The sequence below is a fragment of the Acanthaster planci genome, linkage group LG21 (assembly GCF_054643075.1).
Source record: "Acanthaster planci isolate LZ-2023a linkage group LG21, COTS_SCS, whole genome shotgun sequence".
Taxonomy (NCBI): Eukaryota; Metazoa; Echinodermata; class Asteroidea; order Valvatida; family Acanthasteridae; genus Acanthaster; species Acanthaster planci.
This window is the reverse complement of record NC_141797.1, coordinates 7,325,963-7,351,240: the sequence shown is the minus strand read 5'-3', so window position 1 is coordinate 7,351,240 and position 25,278 is coordinate 7,325,963. Positions and strand designations below refer to the sequence as shown.

General features: G+C 43.4%; 2 protein-coding genes across 3 annotated transcripts; one reads left to right on the top strand and one right to left on the bottom strand.

Moving 5' to 3' along the window:
* The first annotated feature begins 875 nt into the window (after positions 1-875).
* Positions 876-15,229, top strand: idh1 (isocitrate dehydrogenase (NADP(+)) 1). Of its 2 annotated transcripts, none has more exons than XM_022240742.2 (11): positions 876-1,022; positions 1,785-1,824; positions 5,014-5,120; positions 7,311-7,397; positions 7,662-7,822; positions 8,252-8,466; positions 8,937-9,005; positions 9,473-9,624; positions 9,830-9,970; positions 10,380-10,542; positions 11,702-15,229. In XM_022240742.2, exons 1-11 carry the CDS (start codon positions 1,007-1,009, stop codon positions 11,787-11,789), a joined length of 1,239 nt encoding a protein of 412 aa, XP_022096434.1. In that variant the 5' UTR covers positions 876-1,006; the 3' UTR covers positions 11,790-15,229. The 2 variants fall into 2 exon arrangements, with proteins under 2 accessions (XP_022096434.1, XP_022096436.1); XM_022240744.2 differs by having other exon boundaries at positions 961-1,074.
* On the bottom strand, positions 14,713-25,084 carry LOC110982380 (protein AATF-like). The gene is made up of 12 exons (XM_022240741.2): positions 24,802-25,084; positions 24,077-24,235; positions 23,000-23,437; positions 21,528-21,665; positions 20,228-20,345; positions 19,622-19,850; positions 18,656-18,817; positions 18,375-18,452; positions 18,142-18,203; positions 17,899-17,979; positions 17,204-17,275; positions 14,713-16,312 (listed from the first exon to the last, which is right to left on the bottom strand). The coding sequence occupies exons 1-12, from the start codon at positions 24,896-24,898 to the stop codon at positions 16,252-16,254; spliced, it is 1,695 nt and encodes a 564-aa protein (XP_022096433.2). The 5' UTR covers positions 24,899-25,084; the 3' UTR covers positions 14,713-16,251.
* Positions 25,085-25,278: the final 194 nt, after the last annotated feature.

The following is a 25,278-nucleotide window of genomic DNA, read 5'->3' as shown; positions in this document are numbered from 1 at the left end:
TCTACTCAAAACCTCTCATATGAAAGTGATACATTTGTAATATACGCTGTATTAATATAAATAACGACTTCGTTTTGTTTGAACAGTTCAGCTTTTTGTTACTAGAGAATTTTAAGGACTTCATGAAGTTTAGTAGAACTTCAGACTGGCACGACAAACTGATGACGCCCACCTTAATGAACTTGTTATTCCAACGTATAGTTTGCACCACTCTTAATACCTGGATTGCAACCAGGACCGATTTACTCCAAGTACAGGTTTTTAATAAAGGACTTTGCCACAAAACAGATTATGCGTGCGCGTGCGATGCATGGGTGCGTGCGATCGGTCGATAAACACCCATGCGATCGGCCGGCACGTACTCGCTCCTCGTTTTACAGAAAAAAAATCAAGTTAATAAATGCTGTATCGAAATTCATTCGCTGCTGAATTTGGCGGGATCACAATCAAAACCAAACAGCGATTGCTTTTCCCGAAGGCTGATGCAATCGCAAACTTTGAAGTAGATTTCCAAGATTGTGCATTTTTTTTTCCGGGTGTGTGACATGCTTTTCCTTCCTCCATGCGTGCACGCGTACATTTGGGGAAAAGGTTCATGTGCACAAAACCTCTCACAGTCGTACTAGTCCGGTGTTACTTTTATATCGCTGTTGTTTAATAACGGTTGGGCCTGTTTGAACTGCTAAGCTTGATGGACTTAATTAAGTTTAATAAACCACCAAGACCAATCAGAGCACGACAAACGGACGACGCCCATCTTAACTAAGACTTTATTTAAACGTACAGTTAGTACTACGCTTACTACCTGGAGCTGCAAGCAGGATAGGTTTACTCCAAATGTATGTTTTAAATAAAGATGTTGGAAACAACAAAATCATAAAATCATACCAGTGTGTGTTCTTTGGTTACACTGTACGTTCTCTCACACCGTTTAGGGAAAAAAAATCAAGTTGGAACTCATTTCATTTGAAAAAACTTGTTTTCATTTCAGCAGGGGAGAGTCAACATGTCGAGGATTCCAGGTAGCACAGTGAATTTCTCTGTCTTTCTTTTCAAAGCTTAAAAATTTTCAAGGTAAATTCGTCATGTTCGTAGCGTGATAAAGTTTGTCATGGCGTGACATGCATTATGAGGAAAAATGCTGACTCACTTGAAGTCTTTTAGTACGTGGTAGGATTTGTACGAGTACTAGTCTGTAGTTGGCCAGTCCACGTTCATGATTTTGTCTGTATGAAAGCCGGAGTTGCATGTTTCTTTTACCCGGCTATAGGAAAGCAATTTCCTATCGATAGAATATACGCGAATTAAATGTTGACGGAGACCATGGCCTGGTTGATTGTCTACTCCGACGTTACTCAGCTAGTCTTGTTGGACATGTTCTTTTAGTAGGCCTACTGGTAGACCTGTAAACAGGTCCCTACGTGCACTCTGTTTATGCACCTAGTGTACTGGTAGACTCATCACCTTTTGGCACCATGACCCTAGCCTGCAGGAAATTCACTTGAAAATAAGATTTCCTGGGAAGCATGTCTAAATCAGTGAACTACTGTACTTATCAATCAGTTTGGTAAAATATACGGGTTATTGTTGCATGTTCTTTGCCACTCTGAATAAATACATAAACATGGTTTCCCTTCCTCGGAACTGTACATGTATGTGACGTTAACAAATTCAGTAGCTTGCACTAGTCACATCTACACAAGGCCATTCTGTTTAACTGCATTAGATCGTTATTGATTCTTTGAAATTGAATTAAAAGTCCCATTTTGGGTGTTACTTTCCAGGAGGGACAGTAGTTGAAGCCAAGGGAGATGAAATGACAAGGTAACTACCAATTAGAAAAGATTTCCATACCTGGACATCACTTAACACCCCGTTCATTAGCCCAGGTTGGGCGTTCTGTTCATTACACTACGACTTACTGCAATGCAATGTACATGATATCCAACCTGGGCTACCTGTTCATAAGCTCTGTGAAACAGTCCCAAAAACTGTTTTCTAAGCAACTGCTTTCAATATATTCATGGGTTACTAAAGTTTACATTTTAGGATTTTATCACTTTTTGATAGCTGATACATGTATATCACTGCGGAGAAAAAGTACAATGTACATGTGGTGGGGATTTCTGTTGATGGAGTTCTTCCCATGAATTTATGTCATGCAAACCCAAACAAAAATAAATTTTGGACTCTGTGCGCGGAACATCTGTGCCACAAATTTTCCCATTTTTGTCGGAAATCCCTCATTGTGCCCATGTGTTCATTTCTGCTGGGATAACCAAAGTTGGGCACGCTCAGCTGTGCCTTGTTGTGAACACAATTGGGTTAGGTGACACTAGGTGGGTGTAATAGGCCTATGTGTATCACAGCGGGTGGACATTATAGGCCGTGTTCGAGATGGGCTTCCTGAGCTATGGCTAGATCTATTGTCTGAGCATCTCTGCATATTTCCTATGGACTGAAGAGCTCGACCTAGCTCTAGACAACAGATTCGGATGCAGCCGTACCCTCTGTGATAGCCTTTGTCTCAGTTCATATGAACCAAAGCTTGTCTTTGCTCTGTGATCTAAACAACATGTAGCTAATGAATTGACTTGAGATTTGATGGCTTATGATGGCTTATGATAGCTTATGATAGCTCATGATGGGCTATGAGTACTGGGCTACAACCGTGCTTCACACCAGTATTGTGTGAGGACTAGAAGACTGTTGAAAATAATATGTATATATTGTGGGGACGAAATGGGGACAAATTTGTGTCCCCGCATCTCAATCCCAACTTTCCAAACACAACAAATTGTCCCCCCAACACGGTGAAGACACCAAATCCATCCTCTATAAATAGTGCCATTTTATGTGCATTTTATGGCAAAGTAGGTTGTAGACAGAGCACAGTGCAAAGCGTTGAGTGCTCTTTGATCGATAGTCAGTGCCCTTGTTTGTTGCTTATCACCCATAAATGATGTCTGATGAAGTGAGCCAGGTCAAGTCTGACAATTTGTGGACTTTGGGATGCATTGACGGGGATGCCTTTTGTACAGGCTGCCCTTTGTGACTGACAAAAGACTCCACAGTTCCCCATGGAGAATAGACAATTGGAGAGAAACTGCAATTTCATCAAAGTCGGAAGAAAAAGGAAGGGTTTAATTCCAGTCCTTCGGTTGGCTTTTTTATTTTCAAGCCTGGAATCTTCCTAAGTCCTCTTAAAATTAACACCTAGATTCAGAAACTCACTCTTCAAGGGGCACCATGCCCTGCGTAATCGCCAACCTACAGAAGTGGCCATGCGGCCCACCGAGTTTTGCTTGTCTCCCACCTTGTTTAAACCATAGCCACCAAACTGGGAAGTCTAAAAAGATTGAACATTTTCCTCGCTACATTTACATCCTGGAAAATTTCAACTTAATACACAGCATAATCTTGACGAAACAAGCTGTCTTTTAATGTCTATAATTGCTCCCGATACTAAAGACGGCAAAAACTGTTTTACACAAGGCCTTGAAGTGAGCCCTAAATCCCCCCCTTCTCGTTTCCAAATGTTTGACATCAGCCCCCACCCAGGCTTAAAATGCATTGACCCAAACCCCTTAGATCTCCCTTAAAGCTCTTGAGGTTCCAGGCTCCCAGTGACCATGTTAGATATCTTACATAGTCACTGGGAGCCTGGACCCTCCGGAACTTTAAGGGAGATGTAAGGGGTCAACCGAAGTTTACAAAGTGTGTCGCTGAAGAGGCTCCATTCTCTGAGAATGATGTCAGAGCCACCACTTTCAAGGCTACGGCACAGTTCAGGACATTTTCTTGCCACAGATGTGGTAGATTCCATAACCAAAAAAAGCAAGTCTGTTCTGGACCATTAGGCTAATCAGATCGTTGTTTGTCCTCTCCCTAGCATGATTTGACTCTGAAAATATCAATCCCCCCCCCCATGGGATGTCAGTTCATTTTGGGTTGCTTCCCAGCTGACGCCATTATCCATGATAAATACTCCTGGGTGGAGAGGACGCAAGCAGGCGTCATCAGGCGGCTTGCTCGAGGCCACAACTTATGCATGGTCAGCAGCTGGACTCCAACCCCCTGACCCCGTATGTCAAGATTCACAAACGTGCACCGCTTGGGCACCTGTGCTCCTGCCCTTCCAGAACAAAGTTGAAAGCAGATTAGATGCTCGCCCAGCATCAGAGCTCATACATGTAGCCGGGTCATTCCATGAGGCTATATGCATATGGATTCCAAATTGACATTGTGATTGCAATTGACATTGCAAGGCTGAATACAAAGGTGTGTGCTATTTTTACAGAGTAAATGACCTACTCTACAGGTCGCGACAGACGGTAGAAGTTACCCATGTAACATGTAACAAGGACACCATCACAAACTGTGCCCCAACCTCATGGAATGACCCCTCTGTAATAGATTGTTAGTACTCTCACAACTGTAGTACGCAATTAATATGTTATGTCAATCGTTACTGGTCTATACAGAGTAACTTTACCCCTTGATCTAGCTACTGAGAGCTTAAATTACAGGGCTTTGTATACCATTCATAATTCTCGCTCATTGGGCCCCAAAACACTCCCATTACACCACTACATACAGTGTACCACCTTTCATTAAATGTACACTGTATAAAGTCACAGCTGTAAAGCTGTCTGCATTGTTAATCTTCACACACTTTTCGTCTGTGTAGAAAATGATAACGCTGTTGACTTGATTTTGCTCTGAGGTCAAGGTGGAGATAATACATCACTGTCTACATTGAGTCATCGCAGACTGTTTGCAGAGATTAATTTTCGCAAATTTAGTTAGGCCCATACTCTGTGCAGGTGAATGTAAATTGGTGGCTTAGTATGGTCATCATGAAAGTGGATGAAGGTTGCATTATTTCGTATTCCCTGTAGCCCCCCACCCCTCCCCCAAAATACTGCTGGTATTGTACGCATCCTCATTGGCATTTTTCTTGGAGAGTGTTCATGTTTTCCATTCTAATTCCTTATTGCCCATAAATGGTAGAATTTTCTGGGAAACAATCAAGGAGAAGTTGATCCTGCCCTATGTCGACTTGGACATCAAGAGCTTTGACCTCAGCATACAGAACAGAGATGCTACCGATGACCAAGGTAATTAAGAAAATGCAGGAGACTGGGGCAAATTTGGGAAGAATGTGATTTATGAGGTGCTGGTGCTTTCCCCACTGCTTAGATATGAACAGTACCGTACTGTTGACCAGCCACTTGGAAGGACCTCCCTCACAGGCAAATGAAATGAGAAGCAAGTGATGGGACTGTTTCAACTGGGCACCCTTTGCACGTGGGAAGACTGAACATTCTGCATTGCTACATGGGATGACTGAACATTCCGCGTTGCTCATGCTCAGAGAGCCACCTGTGCTAAGCACGCTTGATTCTCTGTGCGCACCCACCAAAGGGACGTTCTTGTGATATATGACCATGCAATCTCTTGTTCACACCTGGAGCTCGATCATGATGGGCAGATCCAGAAAATTCCAGCCTATGTCATTCCTATACACGTAGGCTCTATGCAAAGTTTGTGTCAGAGCCTTATGTGCCCAGTGGCTGATTACATGCTGTAATTTGTACAAATGGCACAGAGTGCACATAAGTAGCACAGTTGGCTTTTCTGCAAGTTGCAAAAAGGACATTGCTTTTTTGCAGATTTTTTTTTTTTTTCAGTTTCTTTTTCTTGTTCTTCCCCATCAAATGCCATAGACTTTATACGTGATTTTTCTGAACAACACTTTCAGTGCTAAATCTTCCATCTTAACCAGACTTAAGTCACAGAGACTTTCTAGGTGATTTTAAAGATTTTATTATGATTCTTAAATCCTTAATCATAGAGGAAGGACACAGAAGGAGTTGCAACTCTGGCACTTCAAGTGTATAATGATCATTTCCGCTGAATCAGATAATAAAAAACATTCCAAAAAGGCCCGATTACTGCCTGCATCTTAGCCGGACAAGCAGAGCCAGTAATATCCTCGCAATAGGCCTACCTGTAGTGTTTTGCTTGCAACTAAATACAAATTATTGCTGTGACCATGAAATAGAGAAAGAAAATGCTCTGATATTAGACCTACATTTGCCATTGTGAATAAGCTTTTTAATTTTGATATACTGTACCATTATCCATGCATAGTTTGCAATATATTCCCCACCCTCCAATACATCAGTTTTCAAAGACTCGGTACGAATTTGGCTAAAACTGGCCAAAAAAATGTTGACTACTGCTAGAAAGCTAAGTTCATAAGAAACAAAATATGTTATTTCATCACAGGGAGTGATCACGAAATCTCGTAAAATACGCTTTTATGCAAGTGCCACAATAAAAATGATTCAAACAAAACACAAAATCTTTTGAACAGGGCAATTTCTTCCTAAAATAACTCCAGAAGAAAGCATTAATTGGGCAGTGACTGCACGGTGTACATTTAGGCCACATGGCATAATACCAGCAATAGGCAAGTATTAAATTTTATGTCATGGCGGCATACCAAGCACTACCAAATGCATGAATATTCAATTTTCTATACCTCAGTTTCAAGGATGCTGATTACCAGCGAAAAATTACGGCGGCAATCAAAGGGTTTCGTGGTTGTGAAACAGATGGTGCATGCGCTCTGGCTATATGGTCATACCGGGCATGCCGGAAAGCAGTAATTAGCTAGAATGTTATAGCCCGGGCAGTTCAAACTCCATCTGTGTCCTTCCTCCATACTTTAACTGATCCCCACTGATATTTTACAGTCATGCGTTTCCCTGATGTTAAACTCTTCGACGAAGAAACTTCCATTTTCACTTGATTGCTGGCATAAATGTTGTCAGAATGCTGAAAAAATCTGGAGTAGCCTAATGCTCTGTTGCAAACAGACAAAGAAGGTCTTGCTTTCATCTGGAACCCAAACCCCCAAAGAGTCATTTTCACATGGGTCTCACAGACAAATGCCAGCACCAGTGGTTTTGAAGCATCGGCCCAGCCAGTTTCGTTGTCAGAATCCTTACATTTTTGTTGTTCACTCGTCATCCACCCTGAGCGCCATCCGTCATCCGACCGGCGCAATAAAGACGGATGGTACTAAGTTTTCCAACCAAATTCTAGCAGGTGTTCAACGTGTACACGAAGACCACACATTCTTGATGTAAATTGTTGCACTTGCTCCGCGTCAAACGCACATAAACTTGCGCACCTATGCGGTGCGTGAGTACCAAAGGACTGTCGATTTCATTTCAAAACATGCCCTCTTTTGTTCCTGCTAGCGTAGCGAATAAGATTTGTGTATTTTCTCCATGCAGTGACTGTGGAGTGTGCCAAAGCCATCAAGCAGTACAATGTTGGAATCAAATGTGCAACGATAACACCGGACGAGAAGAGGGTTACAGGTCAGTAATAAGAAGGTCAAAGGTCAGTCTGCATTCAGTCCATCTATCTCATTTGTGCCATCAGGGTTCTTTATATAATGAGCATGGAAATTTGCAGAGCGTAGCAGCTGCACGTAATTACTTCAGAAGAGCAGGTTACCAGCCAAAAGTAGTGACATGTGTATTCCCTGTTAGTGGTACTCTGCTTTTTGGACCCTTAACAGGCATCTCTTGAGTTCCTCTAGGAGTATTTATGTCTAGCTTCCTGATTGGTTCCCTTGGCAGAGTTCAATCTGAAGAAGATGTGGAAATCACCCAATGGCACAATCCGTAACATCCTGGGCGGGACCGTCTTTAGGGAGGCCATCATCTGCAAGAACATTCCCCGGCTGGTGGTTGGCTGGAACAAGCCCATTGTGATTGGTCGTCATGCGCATGCTGATCAAGTAGGAAAAAAATCACTTCCTGTGCAGTCTCTAGTTGAAACTCTGAAACTTACGAAGGCTTTGTGCGGTAGCCATCTTGCGGGGTAGTTCTTTTGTTCCACAGGGAAACCTCCTTTTTGCATACCCTGTGGAACAAAAGCATTAGCCTACAAGATGGAAGTCATGCAAACCCTCTATAGCTTATTTGGGTAGTTTCGACTTACATGTATCAATATGGTAGTTTCTTGTTAGGTAGCAGAATGCTGGTCCCTCAACATTGAAATATCTATAAATAAATGTCATGTTTTGGTCGATGATTAATTTGGAAAATAACCTTTCCAACCTCTTGGTGACATGTACACTGTATTGTGAACCGGCTGTATCAAGTTTTTGCGGATGGCCGATTTGCAGGAAGAAACAATTTCTTTTCCTTTGTTCTTCTAATCCCAGTATAAAGCCACAGATTTTGTCGTTCCTGGTCACGGGAAGGTGGAGATAAAATTCACTCCAGACGACGGTGGTGAGGTCATCAACTTCACCATCAATGACTTCAAAGATGGCGGAGGGGTTGCCATGGGGATGTACAACACCGACAAGTCCATCCGTGATTTTGCATATAGCTCCATGAACTACGCGTTGGAAAGGAAGTATCCACTCTACCTTAGGTGGGTTGGTTATGTCGAGAGACTAAAGATTTCCATTTGCGTAACGTTTTAAACAAGGGAACAGATATGTGCTTGGCCGGTCAACCGGCTCAGGAGAATGGACACGACTTTGGTTTGGGCATTATCAGCATCCATTCTCCTGAGTTGGTCTTAACGTCAAAGCCTGGCAAAGCATATATTTATTCTCATTCACAAGTTACGCCATCACAAATTTCAGACGATTTTGTTCAAGTTTATCAGATTGCCTGATGATCTTACAATTGCACCCCCCCACTTTGAAACCATTCCGCTGCAGTTGCCTGCTATCGGCACATGGAGACCGCATGTTTCTGCCCTTTGAGCTATGTATTGTCTCCAACACAGGTGTGGCCACAGTGTGTCTGCCTGGTGCAAGGTCCACAAGAAATTCAATTTCTTTTCCAAAACTGATTGGAATTGACCACTTCTGGCATTTCTGATTTGCTTTTCAGCACCAAGAACACAATTCTGAAGAAGTACGATGGCCGGTTCAAGGACATCTTCCAAGAGATATACGAAAGGTCAGTGACAAATCCTGAATCTGAATACGGCCGTCTGTCGACCCAATGCACGTTTGGAAAGGGTGGACAGATTTAGCGCGTTGTGATTGGCCAACGCGTTGGAAAATCTTGGTGGCTCTCTATGGTGAATCGCCCGTATTGAAGAGGTTGGGGATGTGCTCCGAACTTACGCCATCTTGAACTGCATGAAGAAAAAGCACGGCAGTAGGGTCTGGTAGGTCGGCATGGAGGTTCTTTGGGTATTCCTCCTTCGGATTGAGAGAGAGATCCAGATCAGTGTATGCTTCAATGTGAATCTCTGACAACAGCAAGGGACGTTACCTAGCGGAAGCAATGAGGCCAGTCCCTTTCCGCAGTTGTGCTACATCAGTTGTTTCAATGAAGGGTATCAGTTGTTCGCCGTAAATGTCCCGGGGTGCCTCGTCCCCCCCAAAAAAATTTAAAGCGTAATATTTTCTTGCCCGCAGTGACTACAAGGCCAAGTTTGAGGCAGCGGGTATCTGGTATGAGCACCGACTCATTGATGACATGGTGGCTTACGCCATGAAATCCGAGGGAGGATTCATGTGGGCGTGCAAAAACTATGACGGCGATGTGCAGTCGGACAGTGTAGCACAAGGTAATTGCCCCTCTGTCAATAACAGATCTTTTCACTATCTTAATGCTATCTTGTGTTCCTAAGCAGGAGGGTTTATCACAATTACTCAGCGCATCTGTTTGAAAACGAATGTACAAGCCAACTTTTTAAAATTACGGCACCCGTTCATACCGCAAATAATGCAGAAATTGTTATTGGCAACGATGTACATCACACTCCTTCCTAGGGTACGGTTCTCTGGGCATGATGACCAGTGTATTGGTCTGCCCTGATGGGAAGACGGTCGAGTCGGAGGCCGCACACGGCACCGTCACACGCCACTACAGGCTACATGAAAAGGGCCAAGAGACATCCACCAATTCAGTCGGTAAGTGGACGCCATTACGATAGGGTCTCAAACTGAAGAAACATATGCCATTAAAGTGATCTGAAAACGGGGGATGAGGTGGGTACAAGCCCACTTTTCCCCTCGCAAGGCCCATGGAAGGACCAGCGGCAGTCTGTGCCCCTGATCTGAAATGTTGATATAAGCTTGGCCTATGAACAAGCAACAGTTGCTTTTCCCCCTGGCAAAAATGGGTGCACACCCGGATGCCTCCTGTGAAAATTTACCCCAGTTATGCTTTTGAATTTAAAGCTTTCCTAATAACTTTTCCGTAACACTGAAACTGTTGGCGTAACCCTTGAGCAATACTCTGCCCCACCCCACTCAACCAGTACCGTCAGTGGAATAGACGTTTTAAGAGCCTTTCCATTCCGTTACAACCTGCTCGCAGCATCCATCTTTGCTTGGACGCGAGGCCTGGTACACCGGGCCAAACTGGACGGCAACGCCCAGCTTGCCAAGTTCGCCAAGGACCTGGAGGCCTCGTGCGTTGAGGCGATAGAGGCTGGTTTCATGACCAAAGACCTGGCGATATGCATCAAAGGAATGAACAAGTATGTTTCCTGCGTCATATCAGTCAATCCATAGAATAATTTGTTGGGGGAGTGATAGTGTTTTTGGGGGTATATTTTGTCTGAAGGACTGATTCGTTTTGGCACAGTTGAAGTTTGGGTCTTGTGAAAACTTGGGCCGTTTTCCAATACTCAACTTCGGCTCCATCTCAGGCTTCAACTGTGTTTGTTACTACCCAACTCTGAAGCTGTAAGCACAGTAATCAGTCTAATAGTGCCACAGAACATCAAATAAGATGTAAGAGAACCAAAAATTACAGTAATCCAATTAAATTTAAATGCTTCAGGCCCACAATCGGGGATTGGTTTCGGGGAACGAAGCCTGAGACGGAGACGAAGTTGAGTACTGGAAAACGGCCTTGGTGCAGAATGGAATGGGTTGAAATTCTACATCAAAATATCCATGGACACTTTGAGTGTTTTAAATGGTACATCCAATTTTCATCAATTTGGGGTCAAAAAACAAGTCTGTACCCAGGTTGAGGATGGCCCTGCAGTCCCAAAAAGTGTGTGGTCTTTAATATGGGCCGATTCGCAATATAGCATGCTACCAACAGTTTGCTGCAGACAGGCCACTTTTCAAGTTTACGGTCAATACTCTCCCACTTTTAAACGCACTTGGTACGTGATTTTGGATTATTTAATTGAGGCGCATTCCCTGTACCACTCAAAACCATCATTTTGACTACTTGACACCCATTCACAGTAAGCAGTTTCGAAATTTCAACCGAGATAAGCATTTGAAAACAATCAAGTTTTCTGTGCACAGCCCAGTTAGCAAAGGACACTTTGTTGACTATTTATCCCATAATGCACTGCAAAAAGTCCTCTCCATGACAGCCTCTTGGTGGCGCACTGCACTGTGAATCCCCCGTATTTTCTAACGTTTCCCAAAAACTCAAAACTAGGACATGGCCACCGTACAAGTTGGAACCTACTGTGACAAGTAATTTGGAGGTTACTTATTTTGTCACTGTGATGTTTTGTTCAGTCCGGGCTCAGGCCTTTTTTCATTTCACGTCACAAGTTTCAAGTACAGAGGGCGGGTCACAGCTGACAGAAAGCGGCCGTTCATGAGAAAAGGTTCCAATTTCTGCTGTTCCCACATGACAGTCCTCTGATCCAATTCATTTTTCGGCAGTGTGCAGCGCTCGGACTACCTGAACACCTTCCAGTTCATCGACAAAGTCGCCGAGTTCCTGGCCGTGAAGGTCCAGAGTCGTCTGTAACTGAAATACCGCAGGTACATGGAGGTTTCAGACCAGGATCGTAATCACTTTATTTCCTAGTGGCTTCCAAAAAAGATAGTAAGTCATTCAATGAACTGATGCGTTCACTTGACGTTACCGTCACTTTAAGCTGGTTTTTTTTGCCAGGAAAGACAGTTGCTATAAAAAAAAAAACTCTGGCAACATGTCCGATAATGACAGCTCAACTGAATAATGCGTTCGTCATCCCGAGAATAATAAACACTCTTGCTCTGCAGCCAGGTTTGGACACGGGCAAGGGTGTGATGATATGCATCGGCGGCATCTAACCTTTAATGATCCCGTTGTTCATCTGAAACCTGCTGGTTTGAAATAGACCTTGATGAAATCATTTGCCACTTCCTGAAGTACCATTTTTAGACATTTACAATGTATAAATAGTTTAACAATATTTTTTTTCTCCAAAGGCATAATTTACATAACTAAAAACATATAAATTTATATGTTGAGAAACCTGGATTTCAATGGAGAAATACATGTACAGTGTATGTAACCGTGGTTGTTGTGTACCTCAAAATATTAAACAGCTTGTCTTAAATCTTTCCATGGAAAAGTGCAGCTTTTCCATATTCTGCCTATTCCCAACGCAAAGGGCAAAATTTGAAAGATTCAACCCTCTAATAGCAGAAAATTTGGTGAGCTGTACCAGTGGACGATTTATTTAGAAACACCAGACCTCAATGTAACTCTCCATTCGTCTCCATACATTTGAATGATGTTTTTTTTCAAGCTGCCAAATGATAATCATTTCTTATTGCAGCCGCTGCAGAGTCTGATAAGTGTACATATTCCATAACATTCCAATTACGTTTTGCTTGGCTTGTTAGCTGCTTGTTGTGTCAGTTATTCTGATGTGATTGGGTGCTGATGGGAGAAACCTTGAAAATGTGACACATTATACAATGCATGTCGTCACTTGTCACAGCATGTCGTCACTTTTGCCAAACATGCAGACCTGCCAACCTAGCCTTTAAAAAGGTATTTAAATGCGCCTTCAGTTCATTTAAAATGTTAATCTATTGCGTGGTAATGCCTGACCTCAGGAAGGAGTACGGCATGTTGGCAGGTCTGAACGTGGGAACAGGAAGGCAACGTCTGGATGCCTAAGTTGTACCTTACAATTTCACCTGCCTACGACTTGGTAAAATAAACGGAATGCTATTGTGAGTTTCAAAGTATCTATGCTTCATGGTGTACGTAAATGGTGACCGCACCCTGTGCATCTTGTATGGACAAGGGATTCACTTTGGGTGATGCACAGTTGGGAAAAACGGACAGGGAGGGTCAAGTGCATCATGAAAAACGTCAGCATCAGACACTGCCAAATGCTGCGTACAACCGGCGCTGTAGTCAAGACCATCACGAGACCAGACACAAGTAACAGGGTGAAGAACGACAAAGGAATGCTTTTGTTGCAGTTCATTTGAATTGGTTGTGACTTGGATTCAGAGTGGAGGTCTTGTGCTGGTCTCGTGAAGGTCTTAAGTGGTCTCGGCTACAACGCTGTTTACAACGTGTGTTACACAAGGTACAAGAAGCAATATTTTGGGATAACACGATTCAAGTTTGAATTCTGTTGCTGAATAACAGCATTATTTCAGATGGCTATCAAATATCTGTTAAAGTGGGGACGGCAAGTTAACAGTGCAGGTGACATGATTCACTGTTCAACAAATTCCAACATGTCTACGCAGTTACTGTACATCACTGTCAAGTTGGAAATGACCTCTCTAACCCTACTAATCCCAAATCAGCCAAACTCCAACACCAGGTTTTGTTGGAATCTGTTGGGATGAGTGCATGTACTGCACTGGTTTAGAGGGTTTACACGGCTGCCATCTTGCGAGCCAGTTCTTTTGATCCGCTGGGTACGCACAAAGGAACAAAACAACTGCCCTTCAAGATGGCTACCACGCAAAGCCTCTATACTAGTTGTGTTTTATATGGGATGAGGCTCTCCACAAATAGAGAGAGTCCAACTGTTTATTTGCATAGTTTACTACATGTACATGTACATGTAGTGTTGGGATTTGCAAGGATGTGGAAGGTTGCTAGTAAAATCCACCCTAGGGAGGTACCGTAGAGTTGAGGCAGATTCTTGGTGGGGGTTCTCCATATCTTGAATTCCAAAACTTCCAAGCTTGATTGGGTGCAATGTGAACCCACAACTGGCTTCTTCGTCTTTATTGATCTGTGGTAGTCTTTTTCACCATTCTGAGATTTTTATTAGTAAGTTTTGTTTTAACTCTTGAAACTTTTTGCAATTGGATGAAATATAGTTTATCTTTGGTGCTTTATCTGGCTTTACGTTCATTGAGTTTTAGTTGTTGGATATAAAAAATCTTTATAAACAAATTATTTGTAATTGTTGACAACGGGGTACATGTACAGTATATTTTGAGATTTTATTTAGTATGTTTGTGAAGGTGTTAGTTGATTTAAATAATTTTACTTGAACAAAAACGGGCAGACATACAAGTGTACATGTCATCGAGGGTGAGATTTGTCCGAATTTTTCCTGAATTCAGGATTTTTTTCTGAAATTTCCTGGTTTCCTGATTTTTCAAACAATCTTTCAAAATGTGGAAAATCCCAAGATTACCATTAAGGTGTTTGTAAGTGTAAAAGTTCATTTTAGGATGTGGTGCGTTCAGGCAAACGCAAATGTAAACCACAGACCTTACACCGCTGGTCATCATTCGTGGATATTTCAATTTTCCTCAGATTTCATCCCCGCTGTGATGTACCGGATGTATATGTATGAGTTTTTAAAAAAAAATTGAAGAAAATGTGACCCGTGTTGTGAAAGTTGGATCAAGTTGGAACCATTGGTAAGAAAAACACCAATTCGACACTCTGTAAGAAGTAGTTAAGACAGCGCAAATGAATGTCACAGGGGAAAAAACATGATTATTACCTCATACAAATGACAAAATATTGCCCTGATTTCTGTGCCCTTCTACGAAAAAAAAAGAGGTGTTTTACTGTTGCACCCTTTAGTATCTAAAACTCAAAACTAACCATGGGCAATAGATATGTATCACTTACGAGTTGAGACACATGATTTTCTGATGATTTCTTGATTTCAAAACAGAGAGTCACATCATTGGATTGCTTAAAATCCCTATGTAGTTCCTAACCGATGTCAGCAAGTTATGGGTATTACTAACAACTCTGTTTTCTACTAAATTAAAAGTTGGAGTTTCCGTGTGTGATCTTAAGAGTACATGAAGCAGTCCATTTCTACAGTATGGAAATAAGTTACAATTTTAATTGTTGGACGACTGCATAAAATGAGGCATTTACTTTAACATGTGTAAGACAAATAAAAACCAAATCTAGAGGAATGAATATTTTGTAACGAAGAGAATGAAATAAATTTTATTGCACCACAAATCTGACCTCTCGGTGTGCGTGCCAGTGTCAATTCTTTGATGCACCTGTTATCGCTAAATTGCTAATTGTAATGGGATGTAGTCCCATTGGACAATGCCACTGTTCGATCTTGTTGGTGACTGGCAACCACCGACTCCCAGGCTGTCTGGCCTTGGGGAGAGTTGACCGGTTGGATCTTGTCAACACTGGGCAGGCAAGATGCTTTGGCAAGGTGTCTAAGCCAAAATGCCCTCGAGGGTTAGGGTTAATGTACACACATCTACCTTGTATATCACTCAGATTGGCATCTTGATGAAAGTTAACGTCAGGCATACATGTACATGGGAGAACAGTGTTCGAAGTCCCTGATACGAGGGGAATGCATCCCAAGATGGTCTTCGAGACAGCTGCGGCTCTGAAGTGTTCCCAGTAAACCTGTGCTCTCCAACCTACAGAAGTTGCCTGGCAGCCCACAACGATTTGTCTCTCAGCATGCTTGTAGCAGTCACCAAGTTTAAATGTTTGGCTGCTAATAGATGGCATAAACTATTCCAAGACGGCAAAGATACCAAGACGAGCACAAAATTTTGGACAAGGTTTCTAAGTGAGCCAAGAACATCGGCCTCCCCCTTTCAATATTTTTGTCACTCTCCATGAAAATTTTAAATTACAACTCGGAGAACGACGGTTGAACAGTAACGTGCTGCATTTTTGCCCCTGAGAGCGTGATTATGCTCAGAGTCACCACGCCTTTATCAACAACCGAAAGAAAACAATTGTCATTAAAGCAACACAGCTTACCAGGCGAAAGTCGCTGTAAGTACCATACATTGCTCATGATTGGCTCTCAGCTTTGGCTTGCTAGGCAAAGTTTTCCAGCTGTTGGCGACCGCATGAAGCCCTGGTTCGGGGAAGTCTTTGGTCGGTGAGAGGCGGGGCTGCCTACACTGGCCCTGGAATCCATCAAAAGTCGGCCTGCTGCCGACGATGGAAAGCTGATGACAGAACACCAGGGACACGACGAAGCGTACCTACGTCGGCTGGATCTTTAGAGGACGTCTTCGGCTAGGTTCCTCCGTCTGCCAAACAATGACCTGAACAACTCGTCCCTGAGGAATAACAGACAAGATAAGAAGGTCACAATGTTGAACATGTTGCAGATACCTGCACTAGAGGGCCATTAATCCTTTCTACTTGTGGTGCATTTTGGGCCAGGAAACTTTCCAAACCCTCCCAAATCCTCACAGATACACGTCTGTAAATTATGACGGCGACAATTGCAGATGTGCATTCGGGAAAAAGTTTGCCAATCAGTGAAAATCAGTCCAGTGGCTGTTTGTAGCAGTTAAGAGTCCCCTGCCTACATGAAGTAGAATTGACTGGCCGTGACTCTTACAATTAAAGGAGGATTCAAAACCACGCACGTGTGACCTTTCGCCGCAAAGTGAGCTGAAAATCGGGATTTTTCAAAAATTCAGATATTGGCATTTTTTAATTCAGCAGAAAGAGAGCTTTCCAATGGTATGTAACACGGAACACTTAGCGTAAAAGTATCAGGTGACAATGTGACAATATTGTGGCTGCCTGGCGTCTTTGTTTCCGGCCAGGCATGAACACTTGTACCATAAAAGTTGCTGTGAAAGTCCTGCGAAATACTTGGAATGAACCAGGCGACAGGTCACTCTTTCTAGATATTACAAAACTCAAAAATAGTCCTCCACATCAATATGACTTCGAACCCTCAAAATACGAAAGAGCAGGATGCGACTGTACTCTCATTGTGTCGTGACGGGTCACGTTCATGTATATTCATGAGGTATTCCTCTTACTTTAATATTCATAATGACTGACCGAATGGTTCCATGTGCTATCCCTTCAGTGTATAAACAGGCCTAGTTTTTTGTCCACATGAAACAACTAATGAATAATGTAATTTTCTACTTGAGTGAGATCAAAGATTTGTGCATATTCATGAGGAACGGCTGCCTTCATCCGCTTACCTAGCACTCTCCATCATCGTCCCTGTGTCCTTTCCCGCCATGAAGCTCACAAGTGGAGGATGGACGTCGTATCTATGTGAAATTACAGGCAAAAAGCACGCTTACCCTGATTCTAACTTTGGACGATGGCGTCGCGCGTACAAGACACAACATTTAGACCAAATGTAGTGTCAGATTCTGGTCAGGAAATTCAACAACACTAGGAGCAATTCTAGCCGTTGAACTTACAGAAAATTCAATGTAAGAATTCAGAACTGTGACGCGAGTCATGTCTGCTCCACTTTCTAAAAAAAAAAAAAAATAGACAATTTTTCACAAACTTCACTGAATGGGACACAGCGTTAGTGGTGTACAAATCTGTAGGAGCTCGTTACACCCGACTTTTAACAACAGTGGCAATGCACGTGCCATCAATTCTGAGACAGTGGAAGCTGGTCCTACCGAACAATAAAACTGTGGCCCCCTGGCAGGCTTGGATGCTGAGGTTGCTCAGCCCGGGGACGGTTGACCCGTTGCATCTTTTTACACCGAGCACGCTTCTTTAATTTTTTTTTTCTCAACTGTTGCTGGGTTCAGTTCAGCCGAGCGTCTTGCGAAAAACGCAACGAGGCGGCACGTGCGGCCAACGGGGTTTCCGTGCCTGCGTAATTAGTGACGTTTCTGCCGGCACCGTAGGCCGACTCGCGTACACGTACCTTATCTTCCTCCCCTTGCTCGCTTTGGTGTCCACCTTTCTCTTGATCTTTCTCCGCAGCTTCTGCACTTCCAGCCACTGCCTAAATTTCAAACAATCGAACAGGATCAGGTCGGGACTAGTGAGGATAATCTGGCTCTGCGCATTCAACGAGCTGAGGTACGTCCTCTGACAACAACAAAAAATTAAAACTTCACGCCTGACGATCGCAGAGAAATAGGGAATCGGGAAATTCTCCCCTTACCTGGTTAGCTGGACCGGGTCGGTGGTTGATGATGTCCTTTTGTCAATCAGTTCCCGTAGCAACTGCAATCACAAGTTAAAAGAAAAAAAATGGTTCATCACATGATCATGACTACAGTGCCACCTTCATGATACAATATTGCAGTAATTTCTGTCGGCATTTGTCAGAAAACTTTCCAACTTTTGTTTTAAATCAAAACTTTCAACTTGTAGTCTCAAGCTACTTCAACAAACCTGATGGTAGAAGTCGTCGTCGTCAAAGGTTTCTTCATCATACTCTTTCAGATGAGAGTTGCCGGCTGCAGTCACATCCTGAAATGAATTTATCCCCAAACACCATGAGTTAATCTCAAAGCAACGCAGTACACTTCACCTTTCACCCTTTAGACTCTTGAAATATACATCAAACTTGTTCATCTCTTGTTTGGCTACATCCCGAAATTGATTTTTTGGAAAGGGATCACATTGTGAGCTGCTGGCCGGAGAAAGTGTCATTCCAGTAACGAGGACTTCACCTGTGAGTCTTCTTTTGACTGTGTGCCGTCGTCTGCTCCCTCTGGCTCTCCCAGTCGCGTGTACACTGTTCGGCGCAGTTGGGTCCGTCTGATGAGTCTTGGCTTGTCCTGCAACACCTGCTCTATTTGTGAAACGGCCGATTTCTCAAACGAGGCAAAGGACTGTAGGGAAGAGATGATGTGAGCTGTCAATTTTCACAATTTCATTTCTTTGTTTACAGTGTTTCGTAAATTCGTGCTGCACTGGGCAGGCCAGCCAATTTGTCACACGATGCAGACTGGTGTGTCTGGCAGGACATCTAGCCAAACTACCCTGGAGGGTTAGGGTTAATATGTGCTTAATCACTTGCTGCCGGGTGGAATTTGAAGTTGCATGACTTAAACCCGGGTTATTCTCAAGATTTTCCATTTTTAAAATTCTTCAAAAAAATCATAGCTTCATTTACTGGACATTTACACCCACACAAATGACTGTCTGGTTTCTACTCTAATCTGACAGACATCATCTACTGACGCCCGGGGATTTCAGCCAGGCCTTTAAAAAGAGCCCATATTGTGTAGTGTTATGTAACTTTCATTTGTTCCTAAAACTGGCACAGTGCGCTACTGGCGTCTTTTCAATAGGGGCCAGATTAGCGTGCAGCGGTATTGTATCGTTCATCACTGAAGCGCTTTTGTCCCCGGTGGTAATCCGCTCGAGCTGAATGCCACAAACAGTGGTATAATCTCTCAAAACAATGTCGGATTTCCTCCGCAATTGACAACTGAAAAAATGTTGGCAATTCCCAGCAGCTCGGTCTTTTGTTCCGAGTATGGTCTTTTGTTACAAGGTCTAGCTCTTTTGTCCCATTTCGGGCACCCTGGCTACGCGTACAAATCCAAGGTACCCAAAACCAGGCTCCCCGGCAGCACATGGTTAATGAATGGGAGGGTAGAGGCAGGGGGGGTTGGGTTGGAACCATTCACCTTGGAGCTGTGCTTGCCGCTGGCCAGTCTGGTCTTCTCGTGCCATTTCTGGATCGTGTCAAACTGGAACGATTGGAAGTCCTTGTGTCTCTTGGCGAGGAATTCCCCCAGGTCACCCGTGTCCGGCTTCCTCTTGCGCTGTCCCACGGCTGGCCTTTGGCGGGAACGCTCAGGAGGGGATGAGTCGTCTTCACCATCGGCGTCATCCGAGCTTGTCACCTCCTCATCACTGAAACAAAGAGAAAAAAACGCAGAGATAAGTGCAACCCCTATTTGGTGACGGAGGAAAACCAGTTAAGCCAAATCACTGATTGAATATCTAGAATCTTTTTTAAATCAAATATTTGTAGGTTCAATACAAAATGGGGCAAAAATAGGGCAAAATGCAGTTTCGTTGTAACCAGATTGCCCTCATCCCCCAAATACCGACTAATTCTGTAATGGCTATAATGTATCAGCACACATATCGAAAAAAAAATGCTCTGGAGCTTGGCTGACTGAAAATTCACTGAAAAACTGAATATTCATATAGTCAATCAAATTTCAGGTTGACTTTTTTGAATAATCAATATTTTTATCTGACTCAGCCCAATCTCGGACGCTCACCTCTTTTGGTCAACCGCCTCTTTGCCCTCAACGATGTGGCGGGTTGCCTGGTTGCCAAGCAACAGAGCCTGCTGCAGATCGATCAGCTTTTTCAAAAGCGCCTTCAGCTGTCTGCTGCCTGCGCGGATAAGGAATGGAAAAGTTGAGTCGGTTATACAGCAGCTTGAAAAGAATAAGGGTTTAAGAATTGATCTCTTTCACAAAGTCATGCAATAACGAAGAACGAAACTAAGGCTGCATCCGAATCTCTTGTCTAGAGCTAGGTCTTGGTCTTCACTCCATTGAAAGTACGCAGACAATAGACCTAGCCGTAGCTCTGGAAGCCTGTTTCGGACACGGCCTAACAAGCCATTTGCGAGTTAAATTGGAATAAGATCTGGTACACTGGGTTATCTGACTGCACAGAAACGTAACAATTTGAATTCCCCAGACTAAAGGCACTGTTGCCATACCATACCTGATTCGGGGCAAGCTTTTGCATAGCAACCACCATCTCTGGAATGGACTGGTTCCTTTGTGCCCTTCTTATCCATTGAGAAGAGTGTATTGGTGCAAGGCGTCTCTTATGTAACTAAGCAAAAGCTTACCCTGAATCACGAGATATAGCAACAGTGCATTTAGTATGGAGAATTCAAATTGCTATGTTCATGTGAATTAAAATAACGCAGTGTACCAGATTTTATTCAAATTTGACTCGCAAAAGGCTTATTGCAAAGTTTCCGTCTACACACATAATGCCATTTGGCTAAGAATGTCTATGGCCTAAGTCAGACCCTTCTGAATACAGAGTGTGATCTAACCTCGACTCCATGGGCTGTATGCGCGTTCTTTCACTAGCCCCTGGTCACGTAGAATACGAAAATGATGCTGACTGGCTATTCAGGGAGGATACATGTAAACCTGAAGTCGATCACGCGCGCATTTCTAAAGTTGCACGCTCCCACCCACGTATTCTCCTGCACGTCACGCACGCATATATCTGCATTGCAGATGAACTCCCTATCCCAAACAGAGGGATGTTTCAATTTTACAACACCAGGGGTTAGAGCGCGCAACGCATGGTGGGGATCAACATGGCGTGGCAAGATCGCACCCACGGGAACGAGGTTGAGTGTGATCTATCCAGTCTCAAGGTATCAAAGAAGTCCAGGATTGAAGGTCACAGTGTATCCTGAACCACCAAATATCTGTGTTCATTCATCTTTACGCCTGATGAGAACTCATCATGTAGTCAGGCAGTCAGGTCAGACTCAAGATGCTGAGAGCTCAGATCGGTTGGATCAAAAGGTCACAGGCTTACTCGAATGCAGCATTTCCTGCACCGCCTGGCCGCCCCTCTGGACGAAGGCCGCTTGCTTGTCGTAAGCCGGAAGCTGGTTGGCTATCGCTAGGGCCTTCTGAATCTTGATCCGACTCTCAATGAACGCATCCCATAAGGCTGTGCAAATGAAACGGAGTTTGATAATCAAGCTCTACAGAACTGCAAGTCAAATGTGTCCAAACGGAATACATCGTTGTAAACAGCCAATTTTATCCAGATCTCATCATTTTGCTCTACGTCGCCCTTCCTGCGTCTGCAAATCTCAAACACAGCTAGGCACAGTGATAGTTCAAACAGCGTTGTAGTCGAGTGCTTTCCAGTAGGGTCATTCCATGACGTTGGGGCACAATTTGTGACGGTGTCCGTAAAAATGAACAGTTATTTCCCTGCATGTGGATTTCAAACTGGCATTGTTATACATGTTACAAGGCTGAATACAGAGGTGTGTGTTATTTTTACAGAGTAAATGACCCACTCTACAGGTCATGACAGGTGGTAAAAAGTTACCCATGTAACAAGGACACCGTCACAAATTGTGCCCCAACCTCAGGAAATGACCCGTTACCAAGTTCTCTGCCAAATATTTAACTGATTAGGAGGGAACAGAGCTGAAGCATGTACAGTGTGGGCATTTGGTGGTACATGCAGAGAGGTAAGATTACAAAGCAAAATGATGACTTCAGACCATCACTGTTTCATGCAAATGAACTTGTCAGGTTAAAAGTACTAGGAAAGTACTCAGTTGAGGCCTTTCTGTGTACATCTCTCCTTAAAACTTGAATTTTACAAAACTGGGAGCGTCTGAAGCCCTACATTTAGTCCGTAATCTCACCTTTGTGCAATTTACCCTCAAATTTCCCCCCAGCTTTCTTCCCTCATAATCAGTTCAATATTTGCAGAGAACTTTGGTATTTGAAAGAACTCCACTACGACACTGTTTTTAAATCAAGTAAAATACATGTACAGTGTATATTCAGTTACTGCTGCACAGTCATTTGCCAAAGTTGGACCACCTGGAATTTTATTGGTATTTCTGTCACTGGGGGCGGCATTGAATAATTATTCAACATGTTTTTACAGTGGTGCATAACATCAGCCCAGTGCTATATACCCACTTGAATGAATTCTTTTGCAAAGGCAGGTCTTTTATGTTGTCTTTCAGGCAGCATGAAGCCAGTCTAAGCGATCAGAAATAAAGGAGGGCACATTAAATATTAGACTGTTAACATATCAAATCATGAAGATGTCGTCAAATAGCTGAACCAAGATACTAAGGTTACACATTGAAAATAAGCATAAGTTGCTTGTTGATTGATTGGTTTAATGCATTTTTGTATGGGTGGTCCTAAACTTTTGCAAGTGACTGGATTTCTCAACACCATTACATGTGACTGTGAAAATCAAAGTGTTAGCTGACAGTGAAACAAAACAAAGAGGACCCATCAACTCACTCAGCTGTGCCTTGGTGGCTTTACCCTTGGCAACCTCTTCCTCAATGCTCACTTCTGAGAAAGCTTGCACTCCACTTGTTGCCTCCTGGTTGCTATGGTAATCCCCATCTTCATCATCATCACTATCATCGTCATGATCATTGTCATCGCTATCTTCTCCGTGATCATCAAAATCATCGTCATCTTCTGCGGCGCCAATTTCATCATCTCCCGAGGATTCCTCATCTAACTCCGCTCTGATCCTCATGAACGCATCTTCAAGATTTCGGGTGGCACGCCTTTCACCATCGGAGTCCGACTGTTCTTCAGCGGATGAGTCTTCATCTGAACATTGCTGCATCCGGTCATCATCGCTGATGCTCCCATCATCGCTAATGCTGGCATCGTCATCGCTGCTGAGGGCATCGTCCCCCTGTTTGGAGCTCCCTATGACGCCATCTGCAGACAGAATGGAGCATTAAAAGCAGAACAGGTTTATTTTGAAAAACGAAACAGACTCTTTCACACTGAATGAGATCCAAGGGAGGAAATCCATCACAATTTGGAAAAATATCCCAACATCATTGGCGGGGTCCGATTAGACCCGTAAACGGGGCCAAATGAGGAAAAGGCGAGTGAGTTTTATGTAGTTAGCAACCTAGCGGATAGTTTAGCCCGTAAGTAGTGAACATACTGGTGCAATTTCAGCTCATAAAATCAAGCGGCTGCCCCCCATATATCCCGGAGAAAATTTTTCGAAAGAAATTTCTACGAATCGGGACAGGGCCCAGTATGCGATGGAGGAGTATTCGTCGGGCCCTGTTTACGGGTCTAGAGTGCGATGTGACTCAAGTCAAGTCAGTGTTACCAAAATTGTGACTCGAGACAGACTCTAGTCTGAGTGCCAGACTTGAGTACTACTGCACAAAGGGACAAAACCTGCCTTCAGTGAGGTTGAGCCATGCAAGGCTCTCCAATCAAAATGCTCTAGAAGGACATGTATGTACAAATAAGTCCTGGTTCCTTCAAAACAAAATCCATTTGTTTGGTTTGGGCAGATTTTACAGGGTTTAAGCTCTGCTACAAGTTTTTTCTAACCGTCCCATGAGTCCAAGTCCCTCCTGGATGTGGTCCGTCCGGCGTAACGCTTGTCGTCATCAGCTAAGATCCCTGCGTTTCTCCTGCGGAGTTTGCTTGAGGGGACATCAGAGGCATCTTCAAATTCGTCTTCAAATTCGGCAAGTTTAGCTTTGGTCTCTGAAAATATTAGGAAAGAAAGAGTGGGGAAAACTTGTAGCTTCAAGGACTACAGCAAGCGCAGTCAGGCATGCAAGATGCTTGAGAGTTAAAGTATGTACAAACCTAGCTAACCCTACATGTAGGGCTGTAGTTGCCCATCTTTTACATCTGTCCCTTATCTGTCGCATGTGGTGGCGACAGATAAACTTTTCAGTTATGGTCAGGTAACCAGCTGGTGCTAAGGCTTAAGACTCCAGTTAGCTTAGTTTTACCAATACCATGGAGGAATTCCTCCGTGGTTTTACATGTTCTGTGCTGCATGCTGCGGTATACAACTCTCTCAAGTCCTTATCTCGTTGGCCCACAGTTAAGGAGTGCCTTTATCAAGTTTACACAGGTCGTACCCCCAGAACTGTGGGGTCCGACATCCACTACCTCCTCTCCCAGGGAGAAGAGCGGACGTCGGACCCCACAGTTCTGGGGTACACATGTTGGTGGTTGAGGGAAATCATTGTCAGGCATGATCACCTCCATGGCATGATCATTGCATCGAACGGATTGACATCACTTTATTACGAACATACCTGTATCAGAAGCGTCTTCTGGGTCAAAACTTGGAGCAGGATCGTTCAGAGCAGCAATTTGCTCCGCCAAACTCATCCTGGAGTTTGGTTTCGGCATTTTGTTAACACGTTTCTACCGCGGGCCTCCAAAAATCCAACACTTATGCGCACGTACATGACATACGCATCGAGTTGTGTTCAACACGTGCTAAAAAATACCGCCCTCTTGAGCCGACCACATTACAAGACTCAGCTTTACTTAGTCGCATCCGTGACACGCGTGTGGTGTCTGTGTACGTTTCGTTGATTCATTATTCGATTTGAAAACGCAACTTACAAAACAAAAAACCTTCCTTTTCGTTTTCAAATGCGAAGAAAAAGCCAAGAAAGAGACAAAAATCATTTCATGTTTTTAAAATCAAAAATAAAAAACAAAAACACGAAAGTAGTCTTGTTTTAATTCTAAATTTAAATCCCAATTTCGACTGCAATAAATAT

Excerpts from the sequence above, each read along its gene's own strand:
- idh1 (XM_022240742.2), top strand. Across the intron at positions 8,467-8,936 it reads AAGTATCCACTCTACCTTAG|CACCAAGAACACAATTCTGA; the intron begins GTGGGTTGGTTA and ends TTTGCTTTTCAG. Across the intron at positions 9,625-9,829 it reads GTCGGACAGTGTAGCACAAG|GGTACGGTTCTCTGGGCATG; the intron begins GTAATTGCCCCT and ends ACTCCTTCCTAG.
- LOC110982380 (XM_022240741.2), bottom strand. The coding sequence starts at position 24,898 with ATGCCGAAACCAAACTCCAGGATGAGTTTGGCGGAGCAAATTGCTGCT. Across the intron at positions 18,453-18,655 it reads AGTCAAAAGAAGACTCACAG|GATGTGACTGCAGCCGGCAA; the intron begins GTGAAGTCCTCG and ends AATTCATTTCAG. Across the intron at positions 18,204-18,374 it reads ACGACGACTTCTACCATCAG|TTGCTACGGGAACTGATTGA; the intron begins GTTTGTTGAAGT and ends TTGTGATTGCAG.